The sequence below is a fragment of the Notolepis coatsorum genome (assembly GCF_963971535.1).
Source record: "Notolepis coatsorum genome assembly, chromosome: 19".
NCBI lineage: Eukaryota > Metazoa > Chordata > Actinopteri > Aulopiformes > Paralepididae > Notolepis > Notolepis coatsorum.
In genome coordinates this window covers 30,357,149-30,375,925 of record NC_140183.1, presented here as the reverse complement: position 1 = coordinate 30,375,925, position 18,777 = coordinate 30,357,149, and the positions used below count along the sequence as shown (strand labels likewise).

The 18,777-nt window shown below is 42.4% G+C and overlaps 1 protein-coding gene across 1 annotated transcript in view; it reads right to left on the bottom strand.

The window, feature by feature from the left end:
* arhgap33 (Rho GTPase activating protein 33) overlaps window positions 1-18,777 on the bottom strand; it is a gene marked incomplete at its 3' end in the record, with an annotated part of 143,872 nt that overhangs the window by 9,223 nt on the left and 115,872 nt on the right. The window contains exons 23-28 of the mRNA XM_084336594.1: window positions 16,659-16,854; window positions 9,160-9,332; window positions 7,553-7,708; window positions 5,175-5,255; window positions 4,822-4,956; window positions 95-772 (exon numbers count right to left, since the gene is read on the bottom strand). Of these exons, the coding sequence (XP_084192720.1) occupies window positions 95-772; window positions 4,822-4,956; window positions 5,175-5,255; window positions 7,553-7,708; window positions 9,160-9,332; window positions 16,659-16,854 (1,419 nt within the window). The remainder of the gene's footprint in view (window positions 1-94; window positions 773-4,821; window positions 4,957-5,174; window positions 5,256-7,552; window positions 7,709-9,159; window positions 9,333-16,658; window positions 16,855-18,777) is intronic.

The window sequence follows — 18,777 nt, the reverse complement described above, 5'->3', positions numbered from 1 at the left end:
TTATTATTATTATTATTATTATTATTATCATTGTTGTATAATAATCATCATACTATTATATAACTATAAGTACTATGAATGCTACTACGACTACCTGTGCTGGAGGGGGAGGGAAGCAGACTGGCTGGCTAGCAGCCCTGGCAGCATGGTATCTGGCCAGGTGGTCTGGAGCTCCACTCAGCCTCTCAGAGAAGGCTCTGGCCAGGGGCGGCTGGCTGGCGGGCTGGCCAATCAGACGACGGATCCTCCCTGAATCCAGTGAGCGGCGGAGATCTGACTTGGCCATCAGGTGGCGCTCTCTCTGGTCTCTGTGGGGCGGCACCAGGTCCAGAGGTTTGGGAGGAACCTTGGGGCGTCCGGGCTGGAAGACCTGCACCATGGAGAGAGGGGAGCTCTCTGAACGAGAGTGCTGCAGGTGGGGGTAGGAGGGCAGTGGCTGGCTGGAGGTGGAGATGTTCTGGGTGGAGACAGACACAGAGGCTGTGGTAACAGCAGGAGTGGTAGGATTCATGGTGTTGGGGGCTTTCTGCTGCAGGGGCGGGGCTTTCTGCTGCGGGGGCGGGGCTTTCTGCTGCAGGGGTGGGGCAGACAGCTGGCGACCGTAGGCAGGGGGCTTCTTCCTGGTCGACTGGGAGGGGCTGCGTCTGGAGTTCTGGCTCTGATTGGTGTAGACGGGACTGGGGGAGTGGTCATCTCCTGAGGAGCTGCCTCCCGATAGGTCAGAAGCCACGGAGTCAGAGACAGATGTCTCGGAAGACAGGGTCCCCGTGTCCTAGAAAGTACACACACACACACACACGTCTGAACAGATGGCTCTGCAATGAGGCCATGTTCATTTCATCAGTCACTATCTGTCTGCAGCAGGTCTCTCCTCTCATTACCTCCACTCTGTCTGCAGCAGGTCTCTCCTCTCATTACCTCCACTCTGTCTGCAGCAGGTCTCTCCTCTCATTACCTCCACTCTGTCTGCAGCCGGTCTCTCCTCTCATTACCTCCACTCTGTCTGCAGCAGGTCTCTCCTCTCATTACCTCCACTCTGTCTGCAGCAGGTCTCTCCTCTCATTACCTCCACTCTGTCTGCAGCAGGTCTCTCCTCTCATTACCTCCACTCTGTCTGCAGCAGGTCTCTCCTCTCATTACCTCCACTCTGTCTGCAGCAGGTCTCTCCGCTCATGGAATGGTATATTTATGAAGAGAAAGCGTGTTCAGCGTGTCCATATCAATAATCGATGAACGCTACCCAAAGTGGGTGACATGTTGTTGGCACAAACGCAAACCGCTGTTTTTATCTTTCAGATAATGCTATGCTATCTGTATTCCAATGCAACAACATTTCCACGGTAACGTTGCTCCACAGCTTCCAGTTGGTGGAAACAAGCACTATTGGTGGATGTACTGTAATCGAGTACCCTCAAAAACCACTCGAGTTCAATTGAAACGGAGAGTACTGGAGTAATCGATGACTCACGCCCAGGGGTGCAGTCGTAATATCAGAACTGCCTGTACGCTGTTTAAATGACGCCATGTGCACGACTGCGCATACATGTTCCCTCGCGTGCGCACATAACAGATGATTATTATGCATAAATAGTAGGAAACATGTTTGTATAGGAAATTACTAGTTTTAGTTTAGTTTTTGTAAATATTGCATTGAAATAGAGAAGCTGAAAAAGGTAGCAGGATGTAGCCTTCAATATATAAAGAAATTATATTGTCAACAGATATGGTTGAAAAACAAACAATGTTTTAAATGTAATTGTAGTTACAATTTCTTTAATTGAATTAACTTAAACTAGAAAAGTAAATACAAACTAAATTAACAATGTAAGTTACTAAAACTAAAGTAACTAAAGTTACTAAAACTAAAGAAATAGTTTTACACACAAACACAAAAGCAAACTTAAAATAATCAGAAACTTGTGTTTACTTGAAGTTCTTTATTTTGAGAAGGGAAAAAAATTACACATCACTTAAATTCTTTCAATGTAATTTGTTTCACAACAGTGGTTTCAAAACAGTCAAGCAAGCCCCCACCAATGGGTACAGTAACACCTGGTTTATCAAAGCTATTTAATCAATATTTTATTGCCATGCTGAAGTGAGCACAAAGTGCGCCATAACCATCCCACACTGCAGACACTGTGCGGAAAGAACTGGATACCCATCTTGTGTCTAGCACACGGCCAATTCGTCTCACTTGTTTTTCCAGGCTGGCTGCACACACTTTCAGTTGCTCTTGGTTTAGGGCTGATCTACTGTACACTAGGGCTGTCCCCGACTAAGGATTTGGATGGTCGACTATGATTGGCAAAAATTTGCCGTTAGTCGAGTATAAAAAAAAAAAAAAAAAAAAGTATAATGTTATGTATATTTTTATTTTTTTTTGTGTATCATTCCATTTGGGCTGTGCAGGGTGCTTAATGTCTGAAGGAGTCGACTGAATGCTTCTTGTCCTCTGCAAAAGCATGTAATTGGTCCACTGATGGATACATCTTGATATTTGTCTAGTCTAGTGTGTTCATTAGATGGGTGAAATCCTCTTTCAGTGCCTCTGTGCCTGTTTTCGTAGGCAGTTAGCTTCTGGTATGCGTGCCATTAGCGTTAGCCACGCTTCTAGGCCTCTTTTCTTTTGGAAAGAATGATAAAAATATATATATATATTATACTTTTTTTTTTTTTATATATTTGACTAAGAGGTTAGCTGGGGAGTGAACGTGGGAGGGGAAGAACATAAGATTTCATTGTATGCGGACGATGTCCTCCTCTACCTATACGACCCAGTGAGGTCGATTCCATGCCTTATGAGTAAAATTAAAACATTTGGTTATTACTCTGGATATAAAATTAACATAGACAAAACAGAGGCACTGGCTATTGGGGGGAACATTTCTCAACAGGCCAGATCCCTCTTCCCTTTTAAATGGCCAAGCACTGGTATTAAATATTTATGCATTACCATAACACCCACATTTGACCAATTGTATAAAGCCAACTACACAAGGCTTATCAATAAGATCAGAGAGGACGTGGATAGATGGACTGTTCTGCCTCTTTCCTTGATAGGGAGGGTGGAAATAATCAGAATGAACATACTCCCTAGACTACTGTATCCGTTTCAAATGCTGCCCATCCCAATTGATAACCCCACTTTTAAGTTTTAATTTACTAAATCGATTACTCTCACGTTTAATATGGCAGGGTAAATTACCTAGAGTGCGTTTCAAAACATTACAGCTGGCCAAAACTGCTGGCGGTTTGGCCCTCCCTAACCTCAAATATTATTTTTGGGCTGCTCAACTTAGACCCTTGCACACCTGGATTACAGATGATTTGTCATCAAGATGGTTAAAAATGGAAAAAGACTTATCTACACAGAAACAACTTACTACCTTATTATTCTCTGGACATAAGATAAGGGAGGACTCAATACGTGTGTGGTCCAGATTTACGATAAAAATATGGAGAGAGGTCCAGAAAGAGTTCAGGTTGCCTTTAACATCGGGCCTGACCTCAATTGGTTTCATTGGGGACTTTACACCATCAACTTTGGATGCAGGATTCAGTGGATGGAGGACAAAGGGTCTGAAATTTGTTCACCAACTTATTCACTCCGGCCAGCTTTCTTTCGAACAACTCAGAGTGGAGTTTAGCCTTCTTAGTACTGACTTTTTCAGATGTCTCCAATTAAGATTTTTTTTAGAAAACCAGGAAGATTGGGAAAAAATTTGACACCCTTCTGCTATAGAACGCTTTATAGCTAATATCCAAATTCAATACAAAAAATTCGTTCTAAATTATATCACTTTATTTGGGCCGACAGAGCCACAGAACAACTGCGTCTGCATTTGATCTCGTCTTGTCGATGAATTAGGTATATTGTTAGTAAGTTAGCCATGTAATAAGCGGGATAATGTATAGCCTATACTCGGTCATTGTCGCAAAATAATTGACCGACACACAGTATACAATTTATCCATAAACATCTGGAAATGGTTCATAGCTGTGATATCATTAACTGTCACCTACAGCAAGTTCCAGCCGGTGATTTAAGCAATCATGCCAGGTCAATATATTAGGATACAGTTCAGACAGTTTTGCAGCTATACCAGCTTTGCGTCCCAACATGACACTGGCTCCATCACTTGCAAATGCAACCAAGTGCTTCTTCAAATATGCATCATCAAAGCCATGTTCACTGAGGCATTTCAACAGATGGTGCATAATTGTTTCTGCTTTTTGGTTGGGAAGTTCAATCAGGTCTAAAAATAAGAACTCTGGGTCCAGGTGCATGTCATTTTCAGCTTTGAGGTACACAATCAGTGTAGTTTTATCACCAAGGGTAGTTGACTCATCAATCAGAACTGAAATTTTACCTTCTATGGATTTTATGTGTTTGCATAATTGTTGGCGCATTTCTGCACCTATATGCTTGGTGATGTTTCCTGCACTCTCTCTTGAGTGCAAGCTGAAGCCAGTGTCACACCCAGTTTCCTCTAGTAAATCCAGCATCTTAACACTATCTGAAAACGGCCTGTCCTCCTCTGCTAAAAAGGACACAGCCTTGAAAACATTATGTGTCAGTTCTGATACGAGCATAGTGTCAGTGGATTTCTCAATTCTCTGTTTTTTTGCCTCATTGACAATGCGTTCTGCTTGGCAATGCGCAGCTGAGGTGTGGTGGGAACACACCTTTTTCCCGAGAGACAGCAGCATAGCAGCTTTTACTGTTCCACTGTGTGTGATCTCGTAGTTAGTCCATTCTGCTGCCAATCGTTGACCTCGGCTTTTGAAGACAGATAATTTCGTAATGGCTGAGCACACTTTGCAGCCGAACTTCCCATCTTTACAATCGAGCCACGGGTAGTTGGCCTGTCGTTCTTTCCACATCTTGTCTGACCATAGGTCAGGTATCGGTGAAGATGTACTGGAATCAGGTTGAACAATTCCATCTCCCTGCTGAAAAAACAAACAAAGACAGAAAAAAAACATCAAAACACATATGAAAGACAATGACACTAATTGCCTCTATGGATGGAATGCAACACATTTCATGGCAATCACACACAGACCATTGTTCACACCAAACTTGATGAGGGGGCAGGGATCTCTGTTCCAACTATCCACTCCACACAGTAAAATAATTATTCTGTTAAGAAGACATTATTGTTACTTACATAATTTCTGTCATTCAGTGATGGTGGCACTGGAGCTGTTGTGGTACTTTTTGTAGGCGTGGGCACAGTTTCATGATCTACCTGTTGAATAAACAAAACAGAGAACATTAGAACATATTACAATTAGTCATTACTGAATGCTTTGTATCTTGTTAGCTAATTCAGGTTAAAGACAGTAGATTTAAGCAGCATATTAAGAGAGCAAGGCTATACTGTCTATATGTATGTCGTGTATGTCATATATGTTATGATGAATTGAAAATGGGGGACCCTGATGTAAACAAGACGAAAGTCTTTCTCTGGTCTACATCCCCTTAACAATTGTGTGTATTGAGCTGTACTGTACCCATTCTGCAATCTGTTAATAAAGTTTTCAATCAATCAATCAATAGCAAGGCAAATAATTACTGAATGATTGTATTATTATTCTTCCAATGTGATTGCGTGGCAAATACATTTCTTTGTAAGAATATATCTGCATTTTGTCAGTACAAGATTAATCAGTGATCACATTGAATTACAACATGATTATTTCGTGACTCTGTAAACACGCATTTGTCATGTCTCATGATTCATGAACCACAATTATTTTCAAGAGAAACAAAACAGGCAAATAGCCTAGCTTAGTCAATCTGGACAAATACATTAGGCCCTATATTAAAGAAAAAAAGAAAAGCTGTTTAAAATGCTGTTACTTGCCTTGTTGAAATGGTTTGGTTTTGGAAGTGGGAGTGGCAGGGCGCCCCCTGCTGTCGGTCTAGGAGGCGCAGGTGGAGCGAAACTAAGTTTGCTTTGGACGAGTATCTTTCTCCTCTTGAGCTGCGGTGGCATCCTTGCGTTGCAGGTAGGAACATAGTACTGTTTGTTGTCAAATGATCTGTTTATACCGTGTATATGAGGACGTAGTTGGAGACACCGACGACCTGCGCTATTGTTATGTAAGGCGGTGGGTACTTAGCGCACAACGAATGAGTGGAGCGCATTTTTGTGTGCGCGCGCGTGCACATCCGTGCGCGACTGTGCGTACTTCTGCTCAGAAAACTGCTAGGACGCCGTGGTACCACGTGGCACCACCACTGCACCACTGCTCACGCCCATCCCTAATTTCCAACCAATAAACTTTTATTGTTCTAAAAGACCATGCAGCATCCTAAACTTTTCTGTTTTTTGCTGAGATGTTTGAAACAGTTATAGCCAATAACTTATACTGTACATTTTATTATTTTCTTCTCCTCTGCCTGTAAACAACACAACATCTGGAACGTTTATTTCTGACCCCGGGTCCCAAGTCAACCTGCACATCATTAGTCTGTAGGGAGATGGTCTATCTATCTGTTCTATATCTGTGGTCCTAGAATAACTGACCCCAAACAGAGAGGGACTGGAATAGCAGCCTGGCCGTGTCCCTCTGACCTCCACATAGCAGAACAGAACAGAGCAGAACAGAACAGAGTAGAGAACAGAACAGGCAAATGTTTTCCAAACACAACAGAACAGCCTGCAGGACTTGGATTTAGATCCTTCCTACTGTATCTCCATCTACAGTCAGCGGAATGTATTTCTTGTCATCTCCCTCTGAGAGACTCATACATACATGTCAGTGTTTCCCCTAGAATGTTCTTCAGGTCAGGTGGTAGAGAGATCTAGACTACCTTCAGGTCAGGTGGTACCAGATATCTAAACTACCTTCAGGTCAGGTGGTACCAGAGATCTAAACTACCTTCAGGTCAGATGGTACCAGAGATCTAAACTACCTTCAGGTCAGGTGGTACCAGAGATCTAAACTACCTTCAGGTCAGATGGTACCAGAGATCTAAACTACCTTCAGGTCAGGTGGTACCAGAGATCTAAACTACCTTCAGGTCAGATGGTACCAGAGATCTAAACTACCTTCAGGTCAGGTGGTACCAGAGATCTAAACTACCTTCAGGCCAGGTGGTACAGAGATCTAGACTACCTTCAGGTCAGGTGGTACCAGAGATCTAAACTACCTTCAGGTCAGGTGGTACCAGAGATCTAAACTACCTTCAGGTCAGATGGTACCAGAGATCTAAACTACCTTCAGGTCAGGTGGTACCAGAGATCTAAACTACCTTCAGGCCAGGTGGTACAGAGATCTAGACTACCTTCAGGTCAGGTGGTACCAGAGATCTAGACTACCTTCAGGTCAGGTGGTACCAGAGATCTAGACTACCTTCAGGTCAGGTGGTACCAGAGATCTAGACTACCTTCAGGTCAGGTGGTACAGAGATCTAGACTAACTTCAGGTCAGGTGGTACCAAATATTTGAATCGTGAACCATTCTTAATTTAAATGGTTTACATTATCATAATCTGATTCTGATTTAGGTCAGAATCTTCCCCTCCCCTTCCCTGTACCTGTGTTTGAGTCCTGTTGGTGTCTGTGTTGCTGTTGTTCCTCCAGACTGCCAGAGGGCGCTGTGAGACGGTGGAATAGAGCTGGTTGGCATCAGAGTTCAGCAGCTCTCCAGCATCTGCCGACAGGGAGCGCTGGTAGCGTGGCTCGGAGTCACCCTGGGGCACAGAACCAGGAGCTTTATTCCACTGTGGTACCATAGTAGTATATCATACATGTTTATTCTACTGTATTATACAGATCTATTCCACTGTGGTAGTAGTATATTATACAGATCTATTCCACTGTGGTAGTAGTATATCATACAGGTTTATTCCACTGTGGTAGTAGTATATCATACAGGTATATTACACTGTGGTAGTAGTATATCATACAGGTATATTCCACTGTGGTAGTAGTATATCATACAGGTATATTCCACTGTGGTAGTAGTATATCATACAGGTCTATTCTACTGTGGTAGTAGTATATCATACAGGTATATTCCACTGTGGTAGTAGTATATCATACAGGTTTATTCTACTGTGGTAGTAGTATATTATACAGGTTTATTACATGGCGTTTTAACATTAGCCGAAATGCTTGATTGTGATTGGTCAATAGCCCCAGACAGCGGTGAATTATTTTTCGATAACCACCGGTGATTATTGTTTTTCGCAGCTGGAGTAATCAAGCCCCACTGACACACACTGTTTCAGTGCAATTAGACACACCTGCCGGGCTGCCGGCGATAATAATAATCACTTTATTTGGGCTGACAGAGCCACATAACAACTGCATCTGCATTATCTCGTCTTGTCGATTTTGTAAAATGAATTAGGTATATTGTTAGTAAGTTAGCCATGTAATACGCGGGATAATGTATAGCTATACTCGGTCATCATCGCAAAATAATTGACCTTCACTGACGTTTAAAACACCTCGCCGAGGCGGCTCGGTATTTTAAACTCCGTGTCGGTCAATTATTTTGCGACAATGACCTCGTAGCTATACATTATCCCTTACATATTCCACTGTGGTAGTAGTATATCATACAGGTTTATTCTACTGTGGTAGTAGTATATTATACAGGTATATTCCACTGTGGTAGTAGTATATCATACAGGTTTATTCCACTGTGGTAGTAGTATATCATACAGGTTTATTCTACTGTATTATACAGATCTATTCCACTGTGGTAGTAGTATATCATACAGGTATATTCCACTGTGGTAGTAGTATATCATACAGGTATATTCCACTGTGGTAGTAGTATATTATACAGGTATATTCCACTGTGGTAGTAGTATATTATACAGGTATATTCCATGTGCACTCAGTGAGTGAGTGAGTGAGTGAGTGAGTGAGTGAGTGAGTGAGTGAGTGAGTGAGTGAGTGAGTGAGTGAGTGAGTGAGTGAGCAGAAAACAGTAAGCAGAAAACAGTAAGCAGTCAGACTATTAGGAGCAGAACAACAAGGAGGGGTCAGACTATTAGGAACAGAACAACAAGGAGGGGTCAGACTATTAGGAGCCGAACAACAAGGAGGGGTCAGACTATTAGGAGCAGAACAACAAGGAGCGGTCAGACTATTAGGAGCAGAACAACAAGGAGGGGTTATGCAACGTTACCTTGTTGTCTGGGCTGGTCTGTGGGGGTCGGTAGGGTGGTGACGCCCCCTGGTGACGCAGGGCGCGGTTGGCATCCTCTGCCAGCGCCAGCGCCATGAGGCGGGCAGGGTTCTTGGGAGGAGGGAGGGGCGGCTGCTGGGGGGGCAGGGGGGCTCCAGTGGGTCCTGGGATTCCTGGGAGCAAGAATTGTGTTACTGTTAAAACACTTCTCTTAAAGGGGAAGTTCAGTCAGCCAACCAGTACCAGTTACCCTAACATCCCTATGATACATACACTTCACCAGTACCAGTTACCCTAACATCCCTATGATACATACACTTCACCAGTACCAGTTACCCTAACATCCCTATGATACATACACTTCACCAGTACCAGTTACCCTAACATCCTTATGATACATACACTTCACCAGTACCAGTTACCCTAACATCCCTATGATACATACACTTCACCAGTACCAGTTACCCTAACATCACTGATATACACTTCACCAGTACCAGTTACCCTAACATCCCTATGATACATACACCTCACCAGTACCAGTTACCCTAACATCACTGATATACACTTCACTAAAAGGAAAAGCCTGCTTTTCTGTCTTATTGCATTTATTTTTATTATTAATTAATATTATAATTTTTTTTCTTGGTTCCATAAACACACAAACATAGGAACTTACTGACAAACAGACACACAAACACAAAAAAAAAAGAGAAATGAAAAAGGTATATATATATATTAGTGCTGTCAGGCGATTAAATTTTTTTATCTAATTAATTACAGGATTCGTAATTAATTAATTTAATTAATCGCATTTTAATCGCATAACCATTTTAGGCCTGATATTCTATATTCTATAATCATATTTCAAATTGCATGTGTCCGGATGGCAGAATTCAGTACTGTATCTACAAAACCTTCTGTTTAATCATCTTCCATTTATTCATTTGCTTATATTTTTCAGGTCTGGTCAATTTTAGCATGGTGTTATTCACAGTGAAAGATACAAAAAATTGAATTGATATTCTCATTTGGTTCATTACAATTTACTCAAGCCTGTAAATGTGTATTCTACGTTCTTATGGAATGAATGAGATAAAAAAATATTTAAAGAAAAAAAAGTATTTTTTTTTGTAATACATTTTGAGTAAATTTTCATAACGCGCTAATTTGCTGTGTAATTAATTAATCTAATTAACGCGATAAACTGACAGCCCTAATATATATATAATTTATTATTTATATATTTAATTTAGCATTTTTTAACAGAAGAAAGAATTACTCAAAATGTTAGAACTGTTGTTGTTGTTTTTGTGAAAATTATGACCAAAGCTCTATCCCTCTGGATATCAACAACACCATGTCGTTCCAGATATCCATGTCTGCTTCCTTGAAGAGATTTAAGCATTACATCATGCGCAGGAGTGTGTTATACTCATTAGATCATGCCTAGGGGTGGTTGTTAGGCTCAACGCGCAGCGGAGGGTCGTTAGACCCCCCTAGGCGTGATCTAATGAGTATAACACACGACTTCAAGTGATATAATGCTTTTATACAATGGCCCAATTCACCCAACCTTATTGCTATACAATAAACACAGTAATTGAAGCATAATGGAGATTTATTCACAAAACCATTCACAGAGAATGTAATAATAATAATAATATCTTAAATTTATATAGCGCCTTTCAGGAGACCCAAGACGCTTAACAGCTAAGGGAGGGGGACAGGGAACAACGTAACAACAAAATAATAATCAAAAGGAAAGAAAGAAAATGAAAGAAAAGAGGGGAAATCAGGCAGAGTCATTTACAAATTAGATTTACAAAGTAGATCCAATAGTAGATCAACTAGTAGACACCAGAGGGAGCTCCACAAACCATGTTAAACCCAGATTCGGCTCAAACAAGGGACTAAAGACGTTTTGCAATTATGCCACATCAATGTGGAACGCCCTACCCACAGCTGTAAAGGAATGTGAATCACTACCCACTTTCAAAACCACTCTCAAAGAGCACCTACGGGAGACTGCAATTCGAAACTGGCCCCTGTAAATGTCCTAACCCAACCCCCTCCAATGTACAGTAAATGTCCTAACCCAATAATACATGAGACCCTCTTCTTGGGACCAACTAAGGTTTCGTCGATAATCCAATGTACAGTTACCCCCCCCACCCAAAACCCCCCACCCACCCAACCACCTCCAATGTACAGTTTCCCCACCCGACCCACCCCCATCTGTCTCCACCCCACCTACCCAACCTCCTCCAATGTACAGTTTCTTCGTCAAATGTATATACTCTCTTTTTTAGACTCTTTTTGTACCACAAACAGTACTGTATTTGTAAATCTGATATGTCATAAATGTATAGATGTAGCAGTACTGTCTATCTGTATGTCATGTATGTCATATATGTTATGATGAATTGAAAATGGGGGACCCTGATGTAAACAAGACGAAAGTCTTTCTCTGGTCTGCATCCCCTTAACAATTGTGTGTATTGAGCCGTACTGTATTGTACCCATTCTGCAATCTGTTAATAAAATGTTCAATCAATCAATCAAATCCAATGGTCTGACAAAAAAATTAAATAAAAAGATCGACTGCCGGGGAGCTCCAGTAGCTCACCACGTACCGCAAGTGCTATTTCAGCGCCGTGGACAACCGTGCTCGTCACGGATCTGGGGCTGAGCGCGTTCGAATCCCGGACGGCAGCCGTGCCTTTCCCAGAGTGTCTTCCCCCCCATCTGAACCCTTTCAGCCTGCTTCTGTCGGTCGAACTTGACCAAGTATGAATGCGATGAAAAAGCGATAAACGCTAAAAAGAACCAGCTGACTGGTCAAAGTAAAAAAAAAAAAAAAAGATCGACTGCCATTTTTATTTTTTTGTGATTTTTCTTTTGTTTCACAATGGGTCATGACAAACCAATTACATAATCCAACATATGTGTAACGAACTAACATGTTCCAGTTGACTATCTTTTTTGGAGGATTCGTTCAAAGGCTATTCACTTTCATTTGTCTATCTATGGCGGATTCATTCAGACAGAAAAAAAAAGTAATTCGGTTGTGGGAGGGATCTGGGGTCACGTGGAGTGATATACGAAATAACAATGTCTAACTTGACTGTTTCAGCCAATCAGAATCAAGAAATGTCCATGCCATTGTATAATATGTAATATACTCTGGAAAGTCATTCAGCTGAGTGGTGTGAGGACAGCAACAAGATGTCTAGTGTCTAGTGAACAGAAGGCCACAGAGCTGGTTGTGCTCCGAGAGGGTGACCTAAAACACTTAGAACAAATCACATGATACTTATGAAGCTGAAGAAATTATACTCATGGCGTTAAAGGGGCACTTCAGCGAAAAACAACGCAGATTTATTTTACACATAATCTCACGCATATCCCAAGGTTCTGAACTGTTTTGTACACATTGATTTAGTTATTAGACAGTTATTAGTTTGAATATCTCCTCCTGTGATGTCATCATAAGGACACTGAATCCTTGTGTTAACACATCCCACGCCGGAAACAGCTTACGACGTGTTTAAAGTTCATGCGAATTCTGCCAATCCACGGCGTACAACGTTATTGAGATCATATTTCATTTTTTCGCCATGTTATTCATAATCCCCTCACGGAGCCTCGTCTGATGCAGTGAGAGCATGCACAACTCTGCAACGCTTCAATACTGCCACCTGGTGGATGATCGGCGAGTTGCCAAACCGGAAATGGACGAGTCGATATCGGTGCGTCTGGGAAATGCGTCCGGCACTCGCATATTGTTGCGGGACTGTATACAAACGTCCGTGTGTAGCGATCGCTGCCATAACGCAATAATCTATACGATTTGGCCGTGTATTATGATTATACAAACCGGAAATGGATTTAGGAGATCGCCGTCAAATAAGTGGGATATTTTTCCTCCAGTCTCATCGTCGAACGGTAAGAGGACACTGACGTCATTTTCAGCGCGTTTGTTTATTATTATCCATGCAAACTGCTCTGATCAATATATCACCCATACTACATAAAGCATTTACTGACGATCACGGAATTATAAACGACCCCCCCCCCCCCGTTCATCCGCGCATCAGTCATAACGTTTAGGATCATGTACAGTTGAAATTTTTAATATAGCGTGTATCGCCAACAAACAGCATTTGATAATCTATATATGCATTTATGCCTATATCTCATGTTCTAGGAATTACTGCAGAAAACGATAACATATAGGGATGTCCGATATTATCGGCCGACCGATATTATCGGCCGATATCGGCAGTAAAATGTGATATCGGAAAATATCGGTATCGGTTTAAAAACAAAAAAAAACAATAACAATATTTGTTATATATATATCCAGTGAAATTATTAGTTACCTGAAATTATTCATTTTTTTTTAGTTTAGTTTAGTTTCTTTAATAGTTGTCATACAGAAGTACAGAATACTTTTATACAAAATGCTTCTTACTGTTGCGCTCCAGAGACTGTGCAAGACAAGATAAGTATGAAATAAAATAACATAGTAAAATTAGAAGTAAAAAAAGAGGTCACAGTGTTCAGTTTAGACATATGTACAATGTTCGATGCAGAATAGACGTAGTTACCATACAATATACAATACTGTGCAGTGTACAATACTATATAGTGCAAGGCAGAAATGGAGAAATGGGACGAGGTGCAATTTAGGTACAATTCACAGTAGGTGTACGAGTTGTAGTGCAAATCCTTTATCAATAAATATAAAGTGTAAGTGTGTTTGTGTGATCTAAAGTGTGGAGAGTGGGTGCTGCAGTGTGTTGTTTGTTTGAGTGAGTGTGTGCGTGTGGGTGTGTGTGCTGTGTGCATTTGATGGTTGTTGCATAGTGATTATTGTTCGTTTAGCAGCCTGATGGCCTGGGGATAGAAGCTTCTTCTGAGTCTTTCTGTGCTCGCCTTAAGACTCCGGTATCGCTTGCCTGACCGCAGCAGTTCAAAGAGGCAGTTGTTCGGGTGGCTCGAGTCCTTAATAATTCTCTTAGCCTTCCCCTTGCACCGCTTGTTGTAAATGTTCTGGAGGGTGGGAAGCCCCCCTCCAATTGTGCGTTCGGCTGAACGTGTCACTCTTTGTAGTCTGCTACGGTCTTGTGCAGTGCTATTCCCAAACCAGGAGGTGATGTTGCCGGTCAGGATGCTCTCTATTGTACATGAGTAGAAGTTCCTAAGGATCTTCTGACTGACTTGGAACTTCCTTAGGCGCCTGAGGAAGTAGAGGCGTTGTCGTGCCTTCTTCACAACACTGTCAATGTGTGTGGTCCATGTCAAGTCCTCGGATATGTGGGCTCCGAGGTACTTGAAACTGTTCACTCTCTCAACCGGTGCCCCGTCGATGCTGAGGGGGCTGTAGTCCTTGACCCCCGACCTCCTGAAGTCCACAATCATCTCTTTTGTTTTGCTGACGTTCAGGGAGAGGCAGTTCTCCTGACACCACTGTGACAGGTTCTCTACCTCTTCCAGGTAGGCCCTTTCGTCGTTGGCAGAGATCAGGCCCACCACTACTGTGTCATCAGCAAATTTGATGATGGTGTTGTTGTTCCGCTGTGCTACGCAGTCATGTGTGTACAGGGAGTAGAGGAGGGGGCTCAGAACACAGCCCTGGGGGGCCCCTATGTTGAGCGTGATGGATGAGGAGGTGCAGTTGCCGGCTCTTACCACCTGGGGTCTGCCCGTCAGGAAGTCCAAGACCCACTGGCAGAGGTCATAGTTCAAGCCCAGGTCCCTGAGCTTGGCTATGAGTTTGGAGGGGACTATGGTATTGAATGCTGAGCTGTAGTCGATGAACAGCATTCTCACATAGTTCCCCTGCCTCTTGTCCAGGTGTGATGCTGCTGTGTGCAGCACATGGGCTATGGCGTCCTCCGTGGACCTGTTGCGGCGATATGCAAATTGCAGAGGGTCCAGGTTGATGGGGAGGGAGGAACAGATGTAGCCCTTCACTAGCTTCTCAAAGCACTTCATGGCTATGGAGGTGAGGGCTACAGGGCGGTAGTCGTTGAGGCAAGCGGGCGTAGATTTTTTGGGTACAGGGATGATGGTGGACTTCTTCAGACAGGTGGGGATGACAGCCTGTTCCAAGGACAGGTTGAAGATGTCAGTGAATACCGGGGCCAGTTGGTCGGCACAGACTTTTAGGACGCGGCCGGGGATGCCGTCCGGTCCTGCTGCCTTCCTGATATTCACTTTTTTAAAGATCCGTCTCACCTCATGCTCTGTTACCCTGAACACTGAGTCTCCATCAGCAGACCCCCCCCCCCCATTGCCGTGGTTTGTAGGCTGGTGTTGTTATTCACAGCCTCAAACCTCGCATAGAAGGAATTGAGATCATTTGCTAAGGAGATGTCACTGTTCAGTTTGAGGGGGGTGCCTTTGTAGTCTGTCATTGTTCTGAGGCCCTGCCACATGCCTCTAGAGTCAGCCTGTTCAAACTGAAGTTCAACTTTATCCCTGTAACGCCGTTTTGCCTCTATTACTGCTCTCCTTTTTTTGGACGGGGAAACCCTGCATATATCGGTATCGGTTGATATCGGTTGATATCGGTATCGGAAATTAAGAGTTGGACAATATCGGAATATCGGTATCGGTAAAAAAGCCAATATCGAGCATCCCTAATTCTAGATGGTATTTTCGTATGAATCTATGAATGAAAAAGTAAAACGTTCCTACATCCTGAACGATAGATACCGTAATTCCTCTAATAGTAACCGGTATTCAATTAAAAACCGGGTCTCTATTAATGACCGGGTGCGCTGTTGAGCTAAGCAATTATAAGCCGGCCTCCTAATACAAGCCGGGTATATTTTGTTATTGTTGTTATATGCTGGCCTGGCTGTGCAGTAAATACCATATAATGGTATGGTGTTAATGTTTACCAAGAGAGTAAGCCTACCTCAGAATTGTATAAAACGAAGTTATTATTATTATACCAGTATTGTGATTGCACTATTTTACTTTATTTAACTTTTTTTGACCACCTGTAATTGCACTGTTTACTACCGTATATCATACAGTACTTGGTTTCAATAAATGAACCCAGTACATTTTACTGGGTTCAAACTGACACAAAATGTTGATTTATTCATTATGATCTGTTTGAAAATTAGAAATATAGGCCTCTCTCTTATACATGCCTCCTCCTAATACAAGCCTGGTATCCGCTACAGTTGAAACAAATACAAGCCGGGGTTACTATTAGAGGAATTACGGTAATCGATGTTGAATGGGCCATAGTAATGTCAATTTAGCAATACAATTTAAAAAGTTATAGCCCTGCAAAGAAGGTGAACATCTCCATAGGCTTACAGTGCTGGCAGAGAGTGGTATAAGATGCTCAAATTGCGTGGCAGGGAATGTGTTAATTACAGCGCAATGAAATGATGCAATCCCTATTTTCAAGCCTTCTCTATATTTTTTCATCCACATCATTTCATTGAATCTCCTCTTCCTCCTCCTCTCACCTTTACCAGCTCCAGGGGCGTGGCTAGTGGTGAGGCAAGAGGTTCCCAGCTTGCTGTGGAGCTCCTGCTGACAACTGTCACTCAGCTGGAAATCACATGACCTCAACAACATGGAAATCATCTGGGGGGGTGGGGCCGAGATACCCGGAGCCGGGGGCTGCGATTCGCCAGCGCCCCTGCCAATCATCTCCAACACCTGGAGACAGAAAGATATGTATTTAATACTGCCTTTAACATTTTGATACTGATACTGCCTTTAACATTTTAATACTGAGATGTATTTAATACTGCCTTTAACATTTTGATACTGATACTGCCTTTAACATTTTAATACTGAGATGTATTTAATACTGCCTTTAACATTTTAATACTGACATGTATTTAATACTGCCTTTAACATTTGAATACTGACATGTATTTAATACTGCCTTTAACATTTGAATACTGACATGTATTTAATACTGCCTTTAACATTTGAATACTGAGATGTATTTAATACTGCCTTTAACATTTTGATACTGATACTGCCTTTAACATTTGAATACTGAGATGTATTTAATACTGCCTTTAACATTTTAATACTGACATGTATTTAATACTGCCTTTAACATTTGAATACTGACATGTATTTAATACTGCCTTTAACATTTTAATACTGACATGTATTTAAAGGAAAACTCCCAACATTTTGGGAAATTAGCTTATTTAACATCTTCCCTGGAGTTAGACAAGAAGATACATACCTCTTTTGTCTCTGTGCATGCATTAAGCTTAGGGAACGCCCGCTCCGTTAGCTTAGCTTAGCTTAGCTTCATCAATGGAAGTGGGTCAGACTTGTACCCCCAAGTTCCCTACAGTCACGAAATACACTCCAAATACAACTCCAAAACGTTCCTGTAAACATGTTGTGACCTGTGTATTTACCACCTGGAGAAATAAAAAATAATTTAATTCGACATTTACGCTTTATAAGCAAATATACTCTGATTTTTTTTGCCAAACCACTCCTCTCTGGGCGCAGTGATTTCAGTGCTACTTTTTTTTATTTTATTTTTTTATTTCTCTGATTTTCTCCCCGTCCCAATTTTAGTCGTTGTGCCAATTCCCCCCCCCCCCCTCCCCTACCTGGCTGCTGTATGCATGTTCTCGTACGAGTCGGTACAAGGGCGTCCTGAGTCGATCGCACGCTTCCTCCGAGACGTGCGCCGACAGCCAGTGACGTCTTTTCACTTGGCAGCGAGGACTCTCATTGGTGAAGTGTAACGCGTGGGAGGGCACGCTATCTCCACCAAGTCCTGCCCCGCTTAGCAAGCGCCGAGACCTGACCTGTAGGCGTCGCTGTCCACAACGCCAGATTCCCACCCGCCAGCTTCCCCACCCCCTAATACTGCCAATTGTATTAGTGTGAACGGCCAGCCAAGCTGGTGGCAACGCCGAGAGCTGGACTCGAACCAAGCATCTCCTGCGTTGGTGACAAGCGCAATCTTTGCTACGCCACCTGACCGCCTCTCAGTGCTACTTTCTAACGTGACGCCGTGTTTGTTTACATTCTCATTTCATTCAAAGGATCCGAACCGATTGAAGTTTATGGATACCATGACTTAAAAACCTCTTACCTTGACGATTAAAAGCCTCCCCAATTTAGAAAACAGTATTCCCATGGCTGGTGTTGATATGCTGCACGCTAACCAACAACCGGACACTAAAGCAGATAGCTAGGCTAACTTCCGGTCGGGGGTTCCAAAATAAAAGAGCTATAGTGCTATGGAATGAAAATGGGGGACCCTGATGTAAACAAGACAAACGTCTTTCTCTGGCCTGCATCTCCTTAACAATTGTGTGTATTGAGCCGTACTGTATTGTACCCATTCTGCAATCTGTTAAATAAAGTTTTCATTCATTCATTCATTCATTCTATAGACGTCGCTCTTTTATTTTGGAACCCCCCGACCGGAAGTCAAAATGTACCCTCGTTATTTGCTTGAGTGTCTGGTTGTTGGTTAGCTCCGTTAGCGTGCAGCATATCAACACCAGCCATGGGAATACTGTTTTCTAAATTGGGGAGGCTTTTAATCGTCAAGGTAAGAGGTTTTTAAGTCATGGTATCCATAAACTTCAA